This window comes from Prunus mume, linkage group LG7, assembly GCF_029339155.1.
Source record: "Prunus mume cultivar Tortuosa linkage group LG7, ASM2933915v1, whole genome shotgun sequence".
NCBI classification, from domain to species: domain Eukaryota; kingdom Viridiplantae; phylum Streptophyta; class Magnoliopsida; order Rosales; family Rosaceae; genus Prunus; species Prunus mume.
The window spans coordinates 301117-324121 of NC_142704.1; the positions used below are offsets into that span (position 1 = coordinate 301117).

Sequence of the window (23005 nt, forward strand, 5' to 3'; positions counted from 1 at the left end):
GATGTTCCCCATGTTTTGACTCAATCCCAAATCGATTAGTCCATGAAATCGGACAATTCAGGATCGTACGAAGTTCATTACGAAAAGGAGTGGTTGGTGCATTGCATAGATTTAGGCATTGAATTTCACTCAAAACCCACCAAATGACTCCTCCCACCATATTATGATGTTCCCCAAGTTTTGGACGTAATGCCAAATCGGTTAGTCCATGAAATCGGACAATTCAGGATCATACGAAGTTCGTTATGAAAAGGAGTGGTTGGTGCATTGCATAGTTTTAGGCATTGGATTTCACTCAAAACTCACCAAATGACTCCTCCCCATATTACGATGTTCCCCATGTTTTCGACTCAATCCCAAATCGATTAGTCCATGAAATCGGACAATTCAGGATCGTACGAAGTTCGTTATGAAAAGGAGTGGTTGGTGCATTGCATAGTTTTAGGCATTGGATTTCACTCAAAACTCACCAAATGACGCCTCCCACCATATTATGATGTTCCCCAAGTTTTCGACTCAATGTCATATGAATTCGTCCATCAAATCGGACAATCCAAGTTCGTACAAAGTTCGTTCTGAAATGGAGTGATTGGTGCATTGCATTGTTTTAGGCATTGAATTTCACTCAAAACTCACCAAATGACTCCTCCCCTCATATTATGATGTTCCCCATGTTTTCGACTCAATCCCAAATCGATTAGTCCATGAAATCGGAAAATTCAGGATCGTACAAAGTTCGTTCAAAATCGAGTGGTTGGTGCGTTGCATTGTTTTAGGCATTGGATTTCATTCAAAACTCACCAAATGACTCCTCCCCATATTATGATGTTCCCCATGTTTTCGAATCAACCCAAATCGATTAGTTCATGAAATCGGACAATTCAGAATCATACGAAGTTCGTTCTGAAATTGAGTGGTTGGTGCATTGCATCGTTTTAGGCATTGGATTTCACTCAAAACGTACCAAATGACTCCTCCCACCATATTATGATGTTCCCCAAGTTTTTGACTCAATCCCATATTGATTAGTGCATGAAATCGGACAATTCAGGTTCGTATGAAGTTCATTCTGAAATGGAGTGGTTGGTGCATTGCATTGTTTTAGGCATTGGATTTCAATCAAAACTCACCAAATCACTCCTCCCGCAACATTATGATGTTCCCCTTGTTTTCGACATAATCTCATATCGATTGGTCCATGAAATCGGACAATCCATTTTCGTACAAAGTTCGTTTTGAAATGCAGTGGTTGGTTCATTGCATAGTTTTAGGCTTTGGATTTCACTCAAAACCCCCAAATGACTACTCCCACAACATTATGATGTTCCCCAAGTTTTGGACTCAATCCCAAATTGATTAGTCCATGAAATTGGACAATTCAGGCTCGTACAAAATTCGTTCTGAAATGGAGTGGTTGGTGCATTGCATAGTTTTAGGCATTGAATTTCACTCAAAACCCACCAAATGACTCCTCCCACCACATTATGATGTTCCCCAAGTTTTGGACGCAATGCCAAATCAGTTAGTCCATGAAATCGACAATTCAGGATCGTACGAAGTTCGTTATGAAAAGGAGCGGTTGGTGCATCGCATAGTGTTAGGCGTTGTATTTCACTCAAAACTCACCAAATGACTCCTCCCACCATATTATGATGTTCCCCAAGTTTTGGACTCAATCCTATATCGATTAGTTCATGAAATCGGACAATTCAGGTTCGTACGAAGTTCGTTATGAAATGGAGCGGCCGGTTCATTGCATAGTTTTAGAATTTGGATTCTACTCAAAACCCCCCAAATGACTCCTCCCACAACATTACGATGTTCCCCAAGTTTTGGACTCAATCCCAAATTGATTAGTCCATGAAATTGGACAATTCAGGCTCGTACAAAATTCGTTCCGAAATGGAGTGGTTGGTGCATTGCATTGTTTTAGGCATTGGATTTCACTCAAAACTCACCAAATGACTCCTCCTACCATATTGTGATGTTCCCCATGTTCTCGACTCAATCCCAAATCGATTAGTCCATGAAATCGGACAATTCAGGATCGTACGAAGTTCATTATGAAAAGGAGTGGTTGGTGCATTGCATAGTTTTAGGCATTGAATTTCACTCAAAACCCACAAAATGACTCCTCCCACCATATTATGATGTTCCCCAAGTTTTGGACGCAATGCCAAAATCGGTTAGTCCATGAAATCGGACAATTCAGGATCGTACGAAGTTCGTTATGAAAAGGAGTGGTTGGTGCATCGCATAGTTTTAGGCATTGGATTTCACTTAAAACTCACCAAATCACTCCTCCCCCCATATTATGATGTTCCCCATGTTTTCGACTCAATCCCAAATCGATTAGTCCATGAAATCGGACAATTCAGGATCGTACGAAGTTCGTTATGAAAAGGAGTGGTTGGTGCATTGCATAGTTTTAGGCATTGGATTTCACTCAAAACTCACCAAATGACTCCTCCCACCATATTATGATGTTCCCCAAGTTTTCGACTCAATGTCGATGAATTCGTCCATCAAATCGGACAATCCAAGTTCGCATACAAGTTCGTTCTGAAATGGAGTGGTTGGTGCATTGCATTGTTTTAGGCATTGGATTTCACTCAAAACTCACCAAATGACTCCTCCCCTCATATTATGATGTTCCCCATGTTTTCGACTCAATCCCAAATCGATTATTCCATGAAATCGGACAATTCAGGATCGTACGAAGTCCGTTATGAAAAGGAGTGGTTGGTGCATTGCATAGTTTTAGGCATTGGATATCACTCAAAACTCACCAAATGACTCCTCCCCATATTATGATGTTCCCCATGTGTTTGACTCAATCCCAAATCGATTAGTCCATGAAATCGGACAATTCAGGATCGTACGAAGTTCATTATGAAAAGGAGTGGTTGGTGCATTGCATAGTTTTAGGCATTGGATTTCACTCAAAACCCACCAAATGACTCCTCCCACCATATTATGATGTTCCCCAAGTTTTGGACTCAATGCCAAATCGGTTAGTCCATGAAATCGGACAATTCGAACCGTGAAGTTCGTTACGAAATGGAGTGGTTGGTGCATTGCATTGTTTTAGGCATTGGATTTCACTCAAAACGCACCAAATGACTCCTCCCACCATATTATGATGTTCCCCAAGTTTTGGACTCAATCCCATATCGATTAGTCCATGAAATCGGACAATTCAGGTTCGTACAAAGTTCGTTATGAAATGGAGTGGTTGGTGCATTGCATAGTTTTAGCCTTTGGATTCCACTCAAAACCCCCCAAATGACTCCTCCCACCACATTATGATATTCCCCAAGTTTTGGACTCAATCCCATATCGATTAGTCCATGAAATCGGACAATTCTGGTTCGTACGAAGTTCGTTATGAAAAGGAGTGGTTGGTGCATTGCATAGTTTTAGGCATTGGATTTCACTCAAAACTCACCAAATGACTCCTCCCACCATATTATGATGTTCCCCAAGTTTTCGACTCAATGTCAGATGAATTCGTCCATCAAATCGGACAATCCAAGTTCGTACAAAGTTCGTTCTGAAATGGAGTGGTTGGTGCATTGCATAGTTTTAGGCATTGGATTTCACTCAAAACTCACCAAATGACTCCTCCCCTCATATTATGATCTTCCCCATGTTTTCGACTCAATCCCAAATCGATTATTCCATGAAATCGGACAATTCAGGATCGTACGAAGTCCGTTATGAAAAGGAGTGGTTGGTGCATTGCATAGTTTTAGGCATTGGATATCACTCAAAACTCACCAAATGACTCCTCCCCTCATATTATGATGTTCCCCATGTTTTCGACTCAATCCCAAATCGATTATTCCATGAAATCGGACAATTCAGGATCGTACGAAGTCCGTTATGAAAAGGAGTGGTTGGTGCATTGCATAGTTTTAGGCATTGGATATCACTCAAAACTCACCAAATGACTCCTCCCCATATTATGATGTTCCCCATGTGTTTGACTCAATCCCAAATCGATTAGTCCATGAAATCGGACAATTCAGGATCGTACGAAGTTCATTATGAAAAGGAGTGGTTGGTGCATTGCATAGTTTTAGGCATTGGATTTCACTCAAAACCCACCAAATGACTCCTCCCACCATATTATGATGTTCCCCAAGTTTTGGACTCAATGCCAAATCGGTTAGTCCATGAAATCGGACAATTCAACCGTACGAAGTTCGTTCTGAAATGGAGTGGTTGGTGCATTGCATTGTTTTAAGCATTGGATTTTACTCAAAACGCACCAAATGACTCCTCCCACCATATTATGATGTTCCCCAAGTTTTGACTCAATCCCATATCGATTAGTCCATGAAATCGAACAATTCAGGTTCGTACAAAGTTCGTTATGAAATGGAGTGGTTGGTGCATTGCATAGCGTTAGCCTTTGGATTCCACTCAAAACCCCCCAAATGACTCCTCCCACCACATTATGATATTCCCCAAGTTTTGGACTCAATCCCATATCGATTAGTCCATGAAATCGGACAATTCAGTTCGTACGAAGTTCGTTATGAAAAGGAGTGGTTGGTGCATTGCATAGTTTTAGGCATTGGATTTCACTCAAAACTCACCAAATCACTCCTCCCACCATATTATGATGTTCCCCAAGTTTTGGACTCAATCCCAAATCGATTAGTCCATGAAATTGGACAATTCAGATCGTACGAAGTTCGTTCGAAATGCAGTGGTTGGTGCATTGCATTGTTTTAGGCATTGGATTTCACTCAAAACTCACCAAATGACTCCTCCCATCATATTATGATGTTCCCCAAGTTTTCGACTCAATCTCATATGAATTCATCCATGAAATCGGACAATCCAAGTTCGTACAAAGTTCGTTCTGAAATGGAGTCGTTGGTGCGTTGCATATTTTTAGGCATTGGATTTCACTCAAAACGCACCAAATGGCTCCTCCCTCCCTATTATGATGCTCCCCAAGTTTTGGACTCAATCCCATATCGATTAGTCCATGAAATCGGACAATTCAGGTTCGTACGAAGTTCGTTATGAAATGGAGTGTTTGGTGCATTGCATAGTTTTAGCCCATGGATTCCTCAAAACCCCAAAATGACTTCTCCCGCCATATTATGATGTTCCCCAAGTTCTTGGACTCAATCCCATATCGATTAGTCCATGAAATCGGACAATTGAAGTTCGTACGAAGTTCGTTCTGAAATGGAGTGGTTGGTGCATTGCATAGTTTTAGCCCATGGATTCCACTCAAAACCCCCCAAATGACTTCTCCCGCCATATTATGATGTTCCCCATGTTTTGGACTCAATACCAAATCGATTAGTCCATGAAATTGGACAATTCAGGATCGTACGAAGTTCGTTCTCAAATGGAGTGGTTGGTGCATTGCATTGTTTTAGGCATTGGATTTCACTCAAAACTCACCAAATGACTCCTCCCACCATATTATGATGTTCCCCATGTTATCGACTCAATCTCATATGAATTCGTCCATCAAATCGGACAATCCAAGTTCGTACAAAGTTCGTTCTGAAATGGAGTGGTTGGTGCATTGCATTGTTTTAGGCATTGGATTTCACTCAAAACTCACCAAATGACTCCTCCCCCCATATTATGATGTTCCCCTTGTTTTCGACTCAATCCCAAATTGATTAGTCCATGAAATCGGACAATTCAGGATCGTACGAAGTTCGTTATGTGATAAGGTCATAATTTCACACATTTGCATGCCTTCTTTGCTTAGTAATTTTGTTTAACTTCTCTTTATTTTGAGTCTCTTACCTATGTTTGTGTGTTTTGTAGGTTAAGACAGCAAGAGATCACATTTGATGCAATCCATGCTTGTTAAGGGCTGATTGGGATAAGAGGAATATGGGCTTAAAGACAAACCCAATTTGGGCCACACTCCTTGTCAGTCAAGTTTCGTATGGTCATCTTGCAGGCCTCATTTCAGCAACTTACACAATTCGGATGAGGAGACATCCTTGATAGAAGTTGTTCCAATGGGTGTCTATTATAACATATCCAAATTTCAGCCCAATTGGATAAATATAGAGCCCTAAGCACGTCAAAGACTGAACCAAGTTCACAGAAATGTCATGATTGGCTGCCATCACATCTACATCCCTAGAGCCATGTGCTCAGCATGGGCAGCCGTACATGGGAGTCAAATCAGCTCAGGAACTCAGAAAGATGGACAAAAGTCAAGTTTTCCATAAAAAACCATACCAAAGCATGTATTTGGCAGCTGGAGCAATTGGCAAGCATGGGCGAAGGGAGCATTGGGAGCAGCTAAGAGAGGTGTGCTTCACCAGCCAAAGGTGTAATAACCCAAACTTTAATTAATATTTAACTATTACTTTATTAAGGAAAAATGACACTTTTCCCTTAGACTATTTTAGTAATTGAGAAGTTGACTTTTTGACCGGAGAGGATTTTGGAAATTTTGTTTGCACGTTGCACTTAAAACGAGTTCGTGGACATGTGGCACGCTTCCGAGCTGTGAAGAAGGAAAGGTCTATAACGAAAAGGGCGTAATGGGAATTTTAAAATTGTCGGTGCTACAGTGTTGCTACAGTACCGGTATATTTCTCCTTCTTCCTCGTGAGAGAGACCAGATTTTCTGGTTCTCTCTCTCTCTCCGCACACACTCATCTTCAAGCAACGATTTCGTCGCCATCCGAGGTCCGTTTTGAGTGAAATTTGTTGCAAAAGTTTCATATCGTTGTCCTCTATCTAACCCAGCTCAGCTCCGACGCCAACCGCAACGAAACCACCAGAAAACTCGAAGGAAGTTGCCGGTTTTGACAGAATTTTCCAAGCTTACGTTCTCCCTCGATTCTCCACCAAATTGGACGAGTGAGGTATGGTTTTCCAGCTATTTTTCGTAACTTAACTGCTGGTTGGGTTAGATTTCAGAAATTTTAAGCGTAGAGCGTTCGTTTTACAACTTAAGTTTCATCCGGTTTTGAGGGTAAGATTCCGGCCACTTCCGGCCACTTTTGGGGTAGGTCCAAGAACAAAAGTGGTTCCAAATTGGGTGTTTTATCTAAGTTAGGAGTTTGGGCAAGCGGTTTGGAGTTTTTCCGGCGCGGAAATTTCTCACCACCCAAACCGCCGGCGCGTGGCGGCGTGGGCAGTCTGGTGGGAGAATTCTCAGTTCCAGAATGATCCTAGTGTTCTCACGAGTGTGTAGAAATTCGCGGATCTCAATTCGGACGTCGTTTGAGTGTTAGCGGACTTTTACATAGTATGCGTTATCCGGTTCAATAGTTTGAACCATTGGATCGTGACCACTTTAAGATATGTTGATCTAGACCTTGCCAGGATTGTGTAGGATTCGACGGATCATGAATCGGAGTCCCGGATACTCCGGAATCGCGAACCCTAGGGTTAAGGTTTTAGAATCGTCGATCGTGTGATCGTGACGAATCTAACCGTCCGATCGAAACCAGATTCACGAGACGAATGTCCTAGATTAAAGGAACGTAATGTGGGCATCGGAATAACTTTTAATTGATGCACGCTTCTAGAAGCGAAGGTCGTGGTTTTATTTAAATATTTATACCGAGCAGTTTTATTAATATATTTTATTCGTATTTGAATGCATTGGGCACCATTGACCCCAGAGGGACCTTCCAAAGGTCCGTGAGCTCGGACCAATCGTGAGTGGACTTTTTGTTTTCATAAATGAATTTATGCAATTTACTTTCGATATTTGATCTTGAATAAGTTTTATTCAAAGAATAGTGTTTTATAAGTGAGACATGCTTTTAAATATTTTGATTTGCATCTGCCGAGTGGAATATCCTTTAGAGACACGAAAAAGAGAATTTTAGCTAAACATCGAGAGAAATGGCAGTGAGTCCAGAAATTCATTATTTATCAGATTTTCAACAAACTTTGCTTATTACTATTATTATTATTTTCTAAGCCACCTTAGGTATCCAGAATATCAGATGTTGCCTTGGATATGATGATGTCTACGGACATCCAGGTTGCCCAGGATTTGATCGATTGCCTTTGTTTAGTCGGCATGCTTGGATTGCCCCACGAGTTCTTTGGTACCGGACTGTGCGGAGCCAGAATGCGGATCGGTTGACTACGGTCCCCGAATCCGCTGCTTTGCGGCTCGGGTTGACTCTGTCACCGAGACCTGCGGAAATTGACGGATATCAGGAATTGATGGCAAACCAGGAATTGTGAAATAGAGGGGTACACCTAAGTGGTAGTTTTAAGGATTTTAATGCTTTACGAGAATAATGTTAACCATGAATGTGTTTGGTATATAATGCATGAATACATTGATTTCGGCATGTGTATGATAAAGAAAATGAGTTAGTTTTGTATAATTGTATTTTTACTGTGGGGTTAGTATATTCTTACTTATTTTTCTAAACTTTGTTTTTGGGGTCCACTCACCTTTTTAATGTTTTGCGCTGTAGATGTGCATCCGAGAGCCACCACAGGATATTCCCGCTTCCCGCTCTTCCCCATTTTGATGTAGGGTTCCTTGGTTCTACAACGGTTACCTCCTTTGTAATTAAACATAGATGCTCCGAGATTGCCCTGAACGTCTTTAATCGCTGGAACTTACTTACTTTTGTATCTTTGGCGGTTGGTGTATATATTTAAGTACTTGTTGACAGGTGTAAATTTTGGGAACGCTTCAATTTACGGGGAGACTCTGCCAATTTTGTAGAAGTCGAGATTTAAGGAATTAAGTTTTAATCAAAAGGCAACCAAGTCAATTGTGTTCGCAACCATCGTGTCGATCACAAATTGGTTCGGATTCCAAAGTGGAATTTGGGTGGTCTGTCAAAAGGGAGGACGAAATTGCACTCTATAAATAGAGGCTGCACACTCATTCAAGGATATAGAGAGTCGGATACACAATTTCACTTCACCCATTACTCTCATACACAAATTCAGATTCACCATAAAGAGAGAAGAGAGCTTGGAGCTGTCCTGGGAATTCCTTGCTGCCATCATCTAGTTCTTCTCCTCTCTTTATCCTATCTATGTATTTCTTATTTTCTGTATTCATAGTTATGTTTAACTAATCCATTTAGTTAGGGATTAGGATGAAGCCCTATTCGTGAATATTCAATGTTATGGATGATTTTATAGTTAATTGATTTCCTTGCTTTCATTATCAAGTTGTTAATCTCCAATTTATTATGTGCTTGATGTATGTTTTCTTAGAGTAGCTAACTAGGATTTTATGCATCTAGCATAGGTTGGGAAAGGGTTTAATTCACCAATTCTACTCTCCTTTCACAAGCAACACATGAATGGCCTAAGAATCATTCAAGGGGTTAATAACCATAGGTTGACTGGGACAGATACCATATTCTAGGACTTGTGTGATTATCATATTTTCAAGGAGCTTAATGACTCTTGTATGCTTTATTCTAAGTAGATACCATGCTTAGGTTGCATATTAGAGATCACGTGTTGTGTAGATACCATGCATAATCACATGCCTTAGGAGAATCATGCATCCTGCACCTAGATACCATAGGCTTGTATGCGATAATCTATTGTTGATGAAGCTTGAGTCAATTTCTATGCAGTCATAACTTGGATAGGAAGACTAGTGGTAGATTCCGAGGCTCTAACACCTCTCAATCTTTGTTTCACAACTTGTTGATTGCTGCCAGTGTTTACTTTCGAGCACTTTCATTTTACGTTCTTCTTTTCATTTCAAACAACAAAACCCCCCGTTTCGAGTGCGTGTGTGGTGCTAGGATTCTATCCTAGACCTTGAGTAATTAGCAAGAGGCATTGTTGAATTCGACCTTGCCTTTAGCTAGTTAGTCAGTTTCCTTGTTCTATGTTTTTTAGTATTCTAAGTAATTTAACTTGGAACCAAGTTACCATTCTTCGTGGGATCGACCTCGTATTTACATAAGCTATACTATAAATGGTTCGTGCACTTGCAAGAATTAAAGTTGCTGTTTTTAATAACTCATTTTAGTTGTTAGGAATTGAATCAACAAGTTTTTGGCGCCGTTGCCGGGGAACCGTAACGTTGGTGCTATAGTTAGATTACTTTGATTGTTTTTTTTGGTTGTTTCATTTGTCTCTTTTTGTTGGTTTTTCTTTTAGTATTCAGTTTTTGTATTTAGTTGTTATCTCCATTAAAAGCACTGAATTGAGTTCCTTGGTGTGTGCATGTCCGAATCGACCAAGAGCAAAGTTCACCTGAGCCACTTTCACCAAGAACCGCTGATGTACTGAGTTTGAGGAGGAATTATAGTTCTTCAAGCGCTGATTCTAAAAGTTCCAAATCTGAAGGTTCAAGAACGATGGCAAAGATTCCGAACAACAACAATAATGTTGAAGGAGGTGGTGCACTTGCTTGTCCAACCTCGGAAACCCTGCGTGAGTTTTCCATTCCTAAAGTCACCGATCAACCTTCGTGCATCGTCTATCCTCAACTCACTTGTGAGTTTGAGCTTAAAAGTGGTATGATTCATCTTCTTCCAACTTATTATGGTAATACCACTGAGGATCCTTACATGCATATTAAGCAATTCTTTGAAATATGTGCTACGATCAAAATTCATGACCTTGATGATGAGCAGATTAAGATGAGGCTATTCCCATTCAGCTTTAAAAGATAAAGCTAAGTCTTGGTTATACTCTTTGCCTAATGCTTCAATTCATGCTTGGGAAGAGCTTTCTAATAAGTTTTTGCAGAAATTCTTTCCTCAAAAGACTAACAAGATTAGAAAGGAAATCCTTGGTTTCACACGAAAGGAAGTAGAAGCTTTTCATGAATGTTGGGAGAGGTACAAGGAGATGATAAGTTCTTGCCCACACCACAACATAGAGAGTTGGATGCAAATGCAATCTTTCTATGAAGGTTTGCTTGATTTCGAAAGGATGATGGTAGATGCAACAAGTGGAGAAGGATGATGAACAAGACAGCAGATGAGGCTTTTACTCTCTTTGAATCCTTGAGTGTTAACTCTCAACAATGGAGCCACAATAAAGGAAGAGGAGCTCCTATGAAAGCTGTGGTCTCTGAGGTAAGTACTAAGAATGAGATTGCTGCAAAACTTGATGTTATGTGTTCTTTGCTTCAACAGGCAGTGACTGGCCCTCTAGGAAACAAAGTGGAAGTTCAAGACCAATCTTTTGTAGAGCACATGCTAGAACAAGCAAATGCCCTTCAAGCAAGGAATCCTAATAAAATCCTTACTCAAACACGTACAATCCGGGGTGGAGAAATCATCCTAATTTCAAGTGGAGCAATAACTCAAATGTGCACCAATCTCAAGGACCTCCCCCAGGATTTCAAATACAACAATGGCAATTCCAGCAAGCTCCCCAACAAGTGCCAGAACAAAGGGTGATCAAATGGGAGAATTGCAAGACATGTTCAAGAAGTTCATGGGGCAACAGATGCAAACCAATCAGAATCTTCAAAATGCATTGAACAAACTAGAAGTGCAAGTTGGGCAGATTGCATCCTCCATGAGCAATAGAGCATCCAAACTTTCCCAAGCCAAACAGAGGTGAATCCAAGGCATCAAGAGCATGCTAAAGCAGTACACATCTTGAGAAGTGGTAAACAAGTTGATAACAAGGTTGGAGATATCAATGAAGAGCAAGAAGATGGAGAAAATGTGGAGATCATTCACCACCACATGGGCAGCCCACACTTCCGACAAACAGTCCCTCAATCCTTTTGGAAAGAGCACAAACCCTAAGGTATCATCTAATGCTAATCAAGTTCCAATTTCAACTAATGCTTTTAGGCCTATTGCACCCTTTCCCAGCTGGTTATCAAAGTCAAAGAAAGATCAAGGCTTGGATGAGATAATGGAAACATTCAAGAAGGTGCAAATCAACATCCCATTGCTCAATGCCATTCTCAGATTCCAAAGTATGCAAAATTTTTGAAGGATCTATGCACTAACAAGAGGAGATTCAAAGAGCATGAACAAGTTGCATTGAGTGAAGAGGTAAGTGCAGTGTTACAAAGAAAGCTACCTCCAAAGCTAAAGGATCCAGGTTCATTTTCTATACCTTGTATAGTTGGTGATTTTAAGTTTGAAAAAGCTTTGCTTGATCTTGGTGCTTCTATAAACCTTATGTCATATCATGTTTATGAGAAACTTAACCTTGGTGAGTTGCAAGCCACATCTGTGAGCATTCAATTGGCAGATAGAACTATTAGGTACCCTAAGGGCATTCTAGAAGATGTTTTAGTGAAAGTGGAAGAGCTAATTTTGCCAGCAGATTTCTTGGTGTTGGAAATGGAAGAAGCACCAATTCATGACAATCAGTTACCACTCATTCTAGGTCGGCCATTCATGGCAACTGCCGGTGCTATTATTGATGTGAAGAAGGGTACATTGACCATGAACGTGTTTGATGAGACAATAGCATTCAAAGTGTTTGAAGCCTCCAAGTTTCCAAGTGATGAGCATGAAGTTTTCCAGCTTGATGCAATTGATACTATGGTGAAAGAAGCACTGCCAATGAGTTATTTGGAGCCCATTGAAGCATGCATCACACAAAGCATAAGGAAAGAAGAAGAGGACAGCTTAGAGGTGTGATCTCTCCTTTACTTTTTGAGCTTGTTTGCAGCATGGATAGCTACATAGAAGTTGGAAATAGGTATGCAAACAAATTTGAATCATTACCCCCACCTACTAATAAGGTTTTACCTTCTATTGTGCAGGCACCAGAGTTGGAATTAAAGCAATTGCCAAAACACCTTAAATATGCTTATTTAGGTGAAAATGAGACTCTACCTGTTATCATTGCCTCACACCTCGAATCAAATGATGAGAAGAAGCTTTTGAGAGTTCTAAAAGAGCACAAAACGCAATTGGGTGGAGCATTGCAGATATCAAAGGCATAAGTCCAACACTATGCATGCACAAGATATTATTGGAAGACAACGCAATGCCTAAGAGGGATGCCCAAAGACGTCTCAATCCAAACATGAAGGAGGTGGTAAGAAAAGAGGTAATGAAGCTTTTAGATGTTGGTATTATTTACCCTATTTCTGACGGTAAATGGGTGAGCCCAGTGCAAGTTGCTCCCAAAAAGTCAGGTATCACAGTGGTGAAGAATGAAGCAAATGAGCTTGTACCTACACGGGTGACCACGGGCTGGAGAGTTTGCATCGATTATAGGAAGCTCAACACAGCAACAAGCAAGGATCACTTCCCTCTTCCATTCATTGATCGATGCTTGAGAGATTGGCTGGCCATAGCCACTATTGCTTCCTTGATGGATATTCAGGCTACAACCAAATCGCCATAGCCCCAGAGGATCAAGAGAAGACGACCTTCACATGTCCCTTTGGCACTTTCGCTTATAGGAGGATGCCTTTTGGTCTCTGTAAAGCCCCAGCCACTTTTCAAAGGTGCGTGATGAGCATTTTCTCCGACATGGTAGAAAGGTTCATTGAGGTATTCATGGATGACTTCTCTGTCTTTGGTGATTCTTTTGATCAATGCTTGCATAACTTATCCAAGGTGTTAGCTAGATGTGAACAGACTAACCTTGTGCTTAATTGGGAAAAATGTCATTTTATGGTTAACCAAGGCATAGTTCTTGGTCATGTCATCTCTAGTAAAGGAATCGAGGTAGATAAAGCTAAGATTGATTTGATTGCCTCCATGCCCTCACCTACTTCTGTCAAAGAAGTACGTTCTTTCCTTGGCCATGCAGGTTTCTATAGGCGTTTCATTAAGGAATTTTCTAAGATTGCGAGGCCTTTGTGCAATCTCCTTGCCAAGGACATGGATTTTGTCTTTGATCAAAACTGTGAGAATGCTTTCAATGCTTTGAAGAAGATGCTCACAATTGCCCCAATCATTATACCACCAGATTGGAGCTTACCTTTTGAATTGATATGTGACGCCTCTGATTATGCCGTTGGAGCTGTTTTGGGACAGCGAGTTGATAAGAAGGCCACATGCCATCTACTATGCTAGTAGAACCCTCAATGATGCCCAACTCAACTATTCCACCACAGAGAAGGAGTTGTTAGCTGTCATATTTGCTTTAGAGAAGTTCAGATCATATTTGATTACTAACAAGGTTATTGTTTACACTGATCATGCAGCATTAAAATACTTGTTAGCCAAGAAGGATGCCAAGCCACGACTCATTAGATGGATTCTCTTGTTGCAAGAGTTTGACTTGGAGATAAAAGATAAGAAAGGAAGTGAGAATGTTGTGGCTGATCACTTGAGTAGATTGGTGCATTTATCTAATGAAGAGGAGGATTCATTGCCATTGCATGAAAGCTTCCCTGATGAGCAACTCTTCTCCATTTGTGCTTTGAATTCTCTCAATCCATTGCCTTGGTTTGCTGATATTGTTAATTATTTATGCACTAATGAACTCCCTACAGGGTTATCTACGTTCCAACGTGACAAGCTTAGGAAGCAAGCAAGATGGGATGATCCATATCTATTCAAGCATTGCCCAGACCAAATAATTCGAAGGTGTGTGCCTGAAGGTGATTTTAAGAGCATTCGGAGTTTTGTCACTCCCATGCATGTGGAGGACATTTTGGAGCAAAGAAGACTGCCAGCAAAGTGCTATAGTCAGGTTTCTTTTGGCCTTCCCTTTTTAAGGATGCTTATGCTTTTTGTGCTTCATGTGATAGATGCCAACGGATGGGTAATTTAAATGCTAGAAATCAGATGCCTCTCACTAATATCTTAATCATTGATATATTTGATGTTTGGGGAATTGATTTCATGGGCCCTTTTCCTACCTCTTATGGATTTGAATATATATTAGTTGCTGTCGATTATGTTTCCAAATGGGTGGAAGCCATTGCCACTAGGACTAATTATGCTAAGGTTGTGATTGGTTTTCTCAAAGGAAATATTTTTGCAAGGTTTGGCACACCTAGAGCAACCATTAGTGATGGTGGCTCCCACTTTGTTAACCAAGCTTTTGCAGCACTCTTGAAGAAATATGGAATCACGCATAAGGTGGCAACACCCTATCATCCTCAAACTAGTGGGCAGGTTGAGATAAGCAATAGGGAGATTAAGCACATACTTGAAAAGACAATGAACACCACAAGGAAGGATTGGTCCATGCGTTTGGATGATGCACTGTGGGCTTATAGGACTGCTTATAAGACTTCTATAGGTATGTCTCCGTATAGGCTTGTTTTCGGAAAACCTTGTCACTTACTAGTGGAGCTTAAGCACAGGGCTTATTGGGCAATCAAGGCCTTCAATTTTGATATGAAAGCTGCTGGTGAGAAGAGGAGGCTTCAACTCAATGAGTTGGAGGAGTTGCGACATGAAGCGTATGAGAACGCTAAGCTTTACAAGGAGAAAACAAAGCAATATCATGACAAGAAAATTCTTAGGAAGACGTTTGAAAAAGGGCAGAAGGTTCTCCTATTCAATTCACGCCTTAAGCTCTTCCCAGGTAAGCTTCGTTCTCGGTGGATTGGCCCTTTTGTTATTACTAATGTGTTTGATCATGGCGCAGTGGAGATTCAAAATATTAAGGATGGCAGCACCTTCAAGGTGAACGGACATCGGTTGAAACCTTACTTTGATGCCAACTTTGATGCCAATATTGAGTCTCAAGCACTCAAGGAGCCTCCACCACTCTCTTGAAGCTCACCAGTGTTCGGACGTCCGGCTGAAGACATAAAACTTAGCGCTTCTTGGGAGGCAACCCAAGGTGACGAGGAGAAGATAGAATATGCGAGGAAGCTTGCTTGCGTCCTAATTGCCTCAAAGGGGAGTTTTTCTGAACTCTAACCTTTGGTTATGTTTTCTCTTATCTTCTTTCCTTTCATTTATGAGGCATTGCTTTTTCTTACACTCTAGACATTGAGGACAATGTTTCATTTAAGTTTGGGGGGAAGGATTTAGTTATGTTGTTTCAAATTGTCAAATTTTAAAAATTTTAAAATTTTGAGTGTGTCTAATGTCTAAAAACGCAGGATTTTGTGTCTTGTCTTGTTATCCTTCCAAACACCTATGATAAGACTTGGATCTAATACTAATATGGTTTCTCAGAGATTGATAGTCATTGTTTAAGGACTTTGTGTGGTTCTGAGTTAACTTTGTCTTGCATGCCATCCTTGCACTTATTGAGCACTTTGCTGAGTTAGTCCAATTTCTTGCTACTTGGAGATGTTATGCAATTCTACTTATCTCATGATCTTGGTTTCGTACTCTAGAACTTATTTGAATATCTCTTGAGACATTTTGTTGCCATACAATGCTTAGGAAGTGATTTAGGCCATGTTTGAACCGTTTGAGCTTTTCTAACCATCCCTCTACATGTATTCATCCCTACTCAACCCATTTGAGCCTGCATTAAGCCTTTCTTTGTGTAAACCATTCCTACCATAATGAACCTCTATTTTCTTATTCTTACTTATTCTATGAGCAATTAAAGTTATCTTCAAAAAAGAGTTATAAAGAATGCAAGGTTTTTGGAGCAAAAGTGAATCATTAGTGCCATAACCCAAGTGTTGAAAAGAAATAAGTTTGGGGGTATTGGTAACTAATCAAAAGAGGTAATGAAGAGTGACCAATGTAGTCATGGCCCTAGGGTGTTATAAAAGAGAAGATCATGGCGACAAAATTAGGCCAAATAAACAGATATGAAGGTGTTGAAATTATGTTGAAAATCTGCTCATGTATGTGTTCCTTGCTTGTTACAAAGTTCAGTAATCTCTTATGCGGAACCTATGCTTTAATTATGCTCAAAATATTGTATATCTCATATCCCTTCTTTCGTTCAACCACTACCCTAAACCTCATCACTACCTTTGTAAAGTCCTTTTGATCCTTGGTGTTGCATGGTATTATGTGGAGAGAAGATTGGATAATGAGCTTATGGGGTTCGGAATTTTTGATTTTGCTCTAAGTGTGTGCGCATGTACTTATTTGAGTTGCAGGTGTTGTTCTGATTTGGCATTCACACACTACACTTAAGGATGTCATTGTGAGCCTTGGTTACCCTTGAATCATGTGTGGAACTTAGATTGTGATTGTTGTGTTTCTTTGGAACCATATATTTCGGTGATTCTTTGAGGATATTGTTTGGAAGGCTAGCAGCTTATTTCCTGTTTTCTAAATGGTATTTTTCCTTTGTTTTGCTTGAGGACTAGCAAAATCTAAGTTTGGGGGTATTTGATAAGGTCATAATTTCACACATTTGCATGCCTTCTTTGCTTAGTAATTTTGTTTAACTTCTCTTTATTTTGAGTCTCTTACCTATGTTTGTGTGTTTTGTAGGTTAAGACAGCAAGAGATCACATTTGATGCAATCCATGCTTGTTAAAGGCTGATTGGGATAAGAGGAATATGGGCTTAAAGACAAACCCAATTTGGGCCACACTCCTTGTCAGTCCAGTTTCGTAGGCCATCTTCCAGGCCTCATTTCAGCAACTTACACAGGTCGGATGAGGAGACATCCTTGATAGAAGTTGTTCCAATGGGTGTCTATTATAACATATCCAAATTTCAGCCTAATTGGATAAATCTAGGAGCCCTTAGCACGTCAAAGACTGAACCAAGTTCACAGAAATGTCATGATTGGCTGCCATCACATCTACATCCCTAGAGCCATGTGCTCAGCATGGGCAGCCATACATGGGAGTCAAATCAGCTCAGAAACTCAGAAAGATGGACAAAAGTCAAGCTTTCCATAAAAACCATACCAAAGCATGTATTTGGCAGCTGGAGCAGTTGGCAAGCATGGGCGAGAAGAGCAGTTGGGAGCAGCTAAGAGAGGTGTGCTTCACCAGCCAAAGGGGAGGACGAAATTGCACTCTATAAATAGAGGGCTGCACACTCATTCAAGGATATAGAGAGTCAGATACACAATTTCACTTCACCCATTACTCTCATACACAAATTCAGATTCACCATAAAGAGAGAAGAGAGCTTGGAGCTGTCCTGGGAATTCCTTGCTGCCATCATCTAGTTCTTCTCCTCTCTTTATCCTATCTATGTATTTCTTATTTTCTGTATTCATAGTTATGTTTAACTAATCCATTTAGTTAGGGCTTAGGATGAAGCCCTAGTCATGAATATTCAATGTTATGGATGATTTTATAGTTAATTGATTTCCTTGCTTTCATTATCAAGTTGTTAATCTCCAATTTATTATGTGCTTGATGTATGTTTTCTTAGAGTAGCTAACTAGGATTTTATGCATCTAGCACAGGTTGGGAAGGGGTTTAGATTCACTAATTCTACTCTCCTTTCACAAGCAACACATGAATGGCCTAAGAATCATTCAAGGGGTTAATAACCATAGGTTGACTAGGACAGATACCATATTCTAGGACTTGTGTGATTATCATATTTTCAAGGAGCTTAATGACTCTTGTATGCTTTATTCTAAGTAGATACCATGCTTGGGTTGCATATTAGAGATCACGTGTTGTGTAGATACCATGCATAATCACATGCCTTAGGAGAATCATGCATCCTGCACCCAGATACCATAGGCTTGTATGTGATAATCTATTGTTGATGAAACTTGAGTCAATTTCTATGCATTCAAAACTTGGATAGGAAGACTAGCGGTAGATTCCGAGGCTCTAACACCTCTCAATCTTTGTTTCACAACTTGTTGATTGCTACCAGTGTTTACTTTCGAGCACTTTCATTTTACGTTATTCTTTTCATTTCAAACAACAAAACCCCCCGTTTTGAGTGCGTGTGTGGTGCTAGCATTCTGTCCTAGACCTTGAGTAATTACCAAGAGGTATTGTTGAATTCGACCTTGCCTTTAGTCAGTTTCCTTGTTCCATGTTTTTCTAGCATTCTAAGTAATTTAACTTGGAATCAAGTTACCATTCTCCGTGGGATCGACCTCGTACTTACATAAGCTATACTATAAATGGCTCCTCCCTCCACATTATGATGTTCCCCATGTTTTGGACTCAATCCCATATCGATTAGTCCATGAAATCGGACAATTCAGGTTCGTACGAAGTTCTTTATGAAATGGAGTGTTTGGTGCATTGCATAGTTTTAGCCCATGGATTCCACTCAAAACCCCCCAAATGACTCCTCCCACCATATTATGATGTTCCCCATGTTTTGGACTCAATCCCAAATCGATTAGTCCATGAAATCGGACAATTCAGGATCGCACGAAGTTCGCTCAAATGGAGTGGTTGGTGCGTTGCATTGTTTTAGGCATTGGATTTCACTCAAAACTCACCAAATGACTCCTCCCGCCATATTATGATGTTCCCCTTGTTTTTGACTCAATCTCGTGTCGATTGGTCCATGAAATCGGACAATCCAATTTCGTACAAAGTTCGTTTTGAAATGGAGTGGTTGGTGCATTGCATGGTTTTAGGCTTTGGATTTCACTCAAAACGCACCAAATGACTCCCACCATATTATGATGTTCCCCAAGTTTTGGACTCAATCCTATATCGATTAGTCCATGAAATCGGACAATTCAGGTTCGTACGAAGTTCATTATGAAATGGAGTGGCTGGTTCATTGCATAGTTCTAGCCTTTGGATTCCACTCAAAACCCCCCAAATGACTCCTCCCACAACATTATGATGTTCCCCAAGTTTTGGACTCAATCCCAAATCGATTAGTCCATGAAATTGGACAATTCAGGATCGTATGAAGTTCGTTCTGAAATGGAGTGGTTGGTGCATTGCATTCTTTTAGGCATTGGATTTCACTCAAAACTCACCAAATGACTCCTCCCACCATATTATGATGTTCCCCAAGTTTTCGACTCAATCTCATATGAATTCGTCCATGAAATCGGACAATCCAAGTTCGTACAAAGTTCGTTCTAAAATGGAGTGGTTAGTGCATTGCATAGTTTTAGGCATTGGATTTCATTCAAAAAGCACCAAATGACTCCTCCCACCATATTATGATGTTCCCCAAGTTTTGGACTCAATTCCGTATCGATTAGTTCATGAAATCGGATAATTCAGGATCGTACGAAGTTAGTTCTGAAATGGAGTGGTTGGTGCATTGCATTGTTGTCAGATACACTTGCTGAAATAGGCCAAAGACTTGAACGGTTAAAGAGCAACACTTTTGAGAATTCTGTATCAGCTAGTGCCTAGACTAGCCGTATAAAAGAGGACAATAGTTCTTCTAGCCCAGCGAGTGTAGATTCTTTCGATAACTCTAACTCGACGGAGAAGAAGAGATGGCTGGCAATAACGATGACAACCGAGCTTTGGAAGATTATGCTCAACCAGTTATACCAAATTCACCTTCGTGCATCTTGCTGCCTACTGAAGCTAGAAATTATGAACTCAAATCTTCTCATTTTCACATGCTTCCTTCTTTTTATGGTTTACCTAACGAAGATCCATTATCCCATATTAAGGAATTCTACAATGTTGTGAGTGGTTTACCTTTGCAGGGAGTGAGTGAAGCAAATCTTAGGATGAGGGTTTTTCCTTATACATTGAAAGATAGAGCAAAGAATTGGCTAATGACGTTAGCACCTGGTTCGCTCACCACTTGGGATGCCGTAGCTAAGAAGTTTCTGGAGAAGTTTTTCTCAACTCAAAAGACAGCTACGTTGAGAGGGCAAATCTTCAACTTTAAACAAGATGATGGAGAACCTTTCAATGAATGTTGGGAGCGTTTCAAAGGCCTATTGCTCCAATGTCCACATCATGGGTTACCTCTTTACTTACAAATGCAAATTTTTTATGATGGACTAACCCAAACATGTCAATCAACTGTGGATAATGCAGCAGGTGGAGCTTTGAAGAAGAAGAATGCGCAAGAGTCATTTTATTTATTTATCTTAATATGGGATAATGGATCTTCGTTAGGTAAACCATAAAAAGAAGGAAGCATGTGAAAATGAGAAGATTTGAGTTCATAATTTCTAGCTTCAGTAGGCAGCAAGATGCACGAAGGTGAATTTGGTATAACTGGTTGAGCATAATCTTCCAAAGCTCGGTTGTCATCGTTATTGCTAGCCATCTCTTCTTCTCCTCAGAGTTAGAGTTATCGAAAGAATCTACACTCGCTGGGCTAGAAGAACTATTGTCCTCTTCTATACGGCTAGTCTGGCACTAGCTAATACTGAATTCTCAAAAGTGTTGCTCTTTAACCGTTCAAGTCTTTGGCCTATTTCAGCAAGTGTATCTGACATATACTACCTGAAAACAAAAATAAAACGAAATTAGGGTTTGAGAACAAGCAATCACAGAGAACTGAAATCAGTCCCCGGCAACGGCGCCAAAATTTTGTTGTGTTCCTTCCAAGTGCCAATATATGGTTAGTATAATGGTACAAGTAAGGGTGTCGAACCACAGGGACCGATTGGACCTCTATAAATTACTAGTTTTGAAAGAACCCTAACTAAAAGTGAAAGTAACAAATTGAGAGTAGTTTGTGTTGTAAATGAAAGATAACTTAAAATGCAAGACGAATGTAGCAGCGAATGAGATATTGATGTAAGAAGAATAGGGATGAGACCAGGGATTTCGAATTCACCATTGCAAAACCAATTCCATGTTTATAAAATTAAACCGTATTCAACTACCAACCTGTTTCCAGAGTTCGTTTTACATATATATGATCAGCCATATGATGTGTGGTTTTGATCAAATTCTCCTAATATGCAACCTAATTGGGATGTTCAACTTTGGTTCCAAGTTAAGAGTCATTACCATGCAAGAAAACGTTAAAGAACCAAAAAAACACACGGCAGGATGTTTGCATAGCATTCTCTTCATTCATTCACATGTCTATCAAGATTAAGCATGATGTTTACAATAACCTTGACTAGATAATCTGTAGGCAACCCTAATGGTGATCAAACATTAAAATTGACAAACAAATTTAACAATAGATTCAGTGAATGAAACAAGAAACAGATTGATGAACAGAATACTTTAACTTAGAAACATAGATCAATGTTGCAAGGCTACATCGAAATCCCTAGCTATGAATTTATTTACACATCATGTTCACAAAGACTAAAACGAAAATAAACAACATGAGTGAAAATAAATTCATGAGAGGAAACCCTTGAACTGATTCTGATGTTGAACTTCTCCAAGAACAGCCTCCTGCAATGAGTCTTGATGGTGGAAATATATGGGCGGCTATGGTTTAAGTGTGTGTGAAAGGGGAGAATGACAAAAAGAAGGATGTCTAGGGTTGTGAAATTCGTCCAAAATAAATAGGGTCTGTGAAAGTGACTAAAAGGCAAGTTTTTATGGGGTAAAAGAGGCTGTCAGATATTCCAAAGAGATCCTAATAAATCAGCCTTTATTTTGCACGTTTTTGCCTTATTTGGCACCTCCACATCAGGCTAGAAATCCCCATTACTTTCCCATTCCACTCTTATTCTTTAAACAAGCTAGGTTCACTTTGGATCTTTATTTGGACTTCAAAACAGGTCACGAAATTTCTTTCCACGTTTGAATAGTGGCCAGCTCCAAAAATGACATGTTTTGATTTCTTTTGCCTTCAACTTGATCCTAAAGTAGGTGCAACTGCATACTAACACAAAATAGGGTAAAACGCAACATGTTTAACTCAAAAACATCACAAATAGACTAGAAATGGATGGTATAAATGTATAAATATATGAGTTATCAATTGTTTTAGGCATTGGATTTCACTCAAAATTCACCAAATGACTCCGCCCCCCATATTATGATGTTCCCCATGTTTTCGACCCCATCCCAAATCGATTAGTCCATGAAAACGGACAATTCAGGATCGTACGAAGTTCGTTATGAAAAGGAGTGGTTGGTGCATTGCATAGTTTTAGGCATCGGATTTCACTCAAAACTCACCAAATGACTCCTTCCCCCATATTATCATGTTCCCCATGTTTTCGACTCAATCCGAAATTGATTAGTCCATGAAATCGGACAATTCAGGATCGTACGAAGTTCATTATGAAAAGGAGTGGTTGGTGCATTGCATAGTTTTAGGCATTGGATTTCACTCAAAACCCACCAAATGACTCCTCCCACCATATTATGATGTTCCCCAAG

At 40.0% G+C, this 23005-nt stretch overlaps 1 protein-coding gene and 2 non-coding genes across 3 annotated transcripts; 1 reads left to right on the forward strand and 2 right to left on the reverse strand.

Moving 5' to 3' along the window:
• Positions 1 to 10734: 10734 nt before the first annotated feature.
• On the reverse strand, positions 10735 to 10841 carry LOC148915144 (small nucleolar RNA R71). Its single transcript, XR_016122402.1, has one exon. It is a non-coding gene; the product is annotated as a small nucleolar RNA R71 (small nucleolar RNA).
• A 775-nt stretch (positions 10842 to 11616) lies between these two features.
• LOC148915145 (uncharacterized) lies at positions 11617 to 12886 on the forward strand. Its single transcript, XM_089041189.1, has 3 exons — positions 11617 to 11856; positions 11922 to 12572; positions 12704 to 12886. Exons 1-3 carry the CDS (start codon positions 11617 to 11619, stop codon positions 12884 to 12886), a joined length of 1074 nt encoding a protein of 357 aa, XP_088897315.1.
• Positions 12887 to 20556: 7670 nt separating this feature from the next.
• Positions 20557 to 20663, reverse strand: LOC148915146 (small nucleolar RNA R71). The gene has a single exon (XR_016122399.1). It is a non-coding gene; the product is annotated as a small nucleolar RNA R71 (small nucleolar RNA).
• Positions 20664 to 23005: the final 2342 nt, after the last annotated feature.

What these genes read in the sequence shown, in the direction of transcription:
- LOC148915145 (XM_089041189.1), top strand. Translation starts at nt 11,617, where the DNA reads ATGAAGAGCAAGAAGATGGAGAAAATGTGGAGATCATTCACCACCACA. An exon ending in TAATGGAAACATTCAAGAAG is followed by an intron (nt 11,857 to 11,921) that starts GTGCAAATCAAC and finishes AAATTTTTGAAG; the next exon opens with GATCTATGCACTAACAAGAG. An exon ending in AAGAAGAGGACAGCTTAGAG is followed by an intron (nt 12,573 to 12,703) that starts GTGTGATCTCTC and finishes TCTATTGTGCAG; the next exon opens with GCACCAGAGTTGGAATTAAA.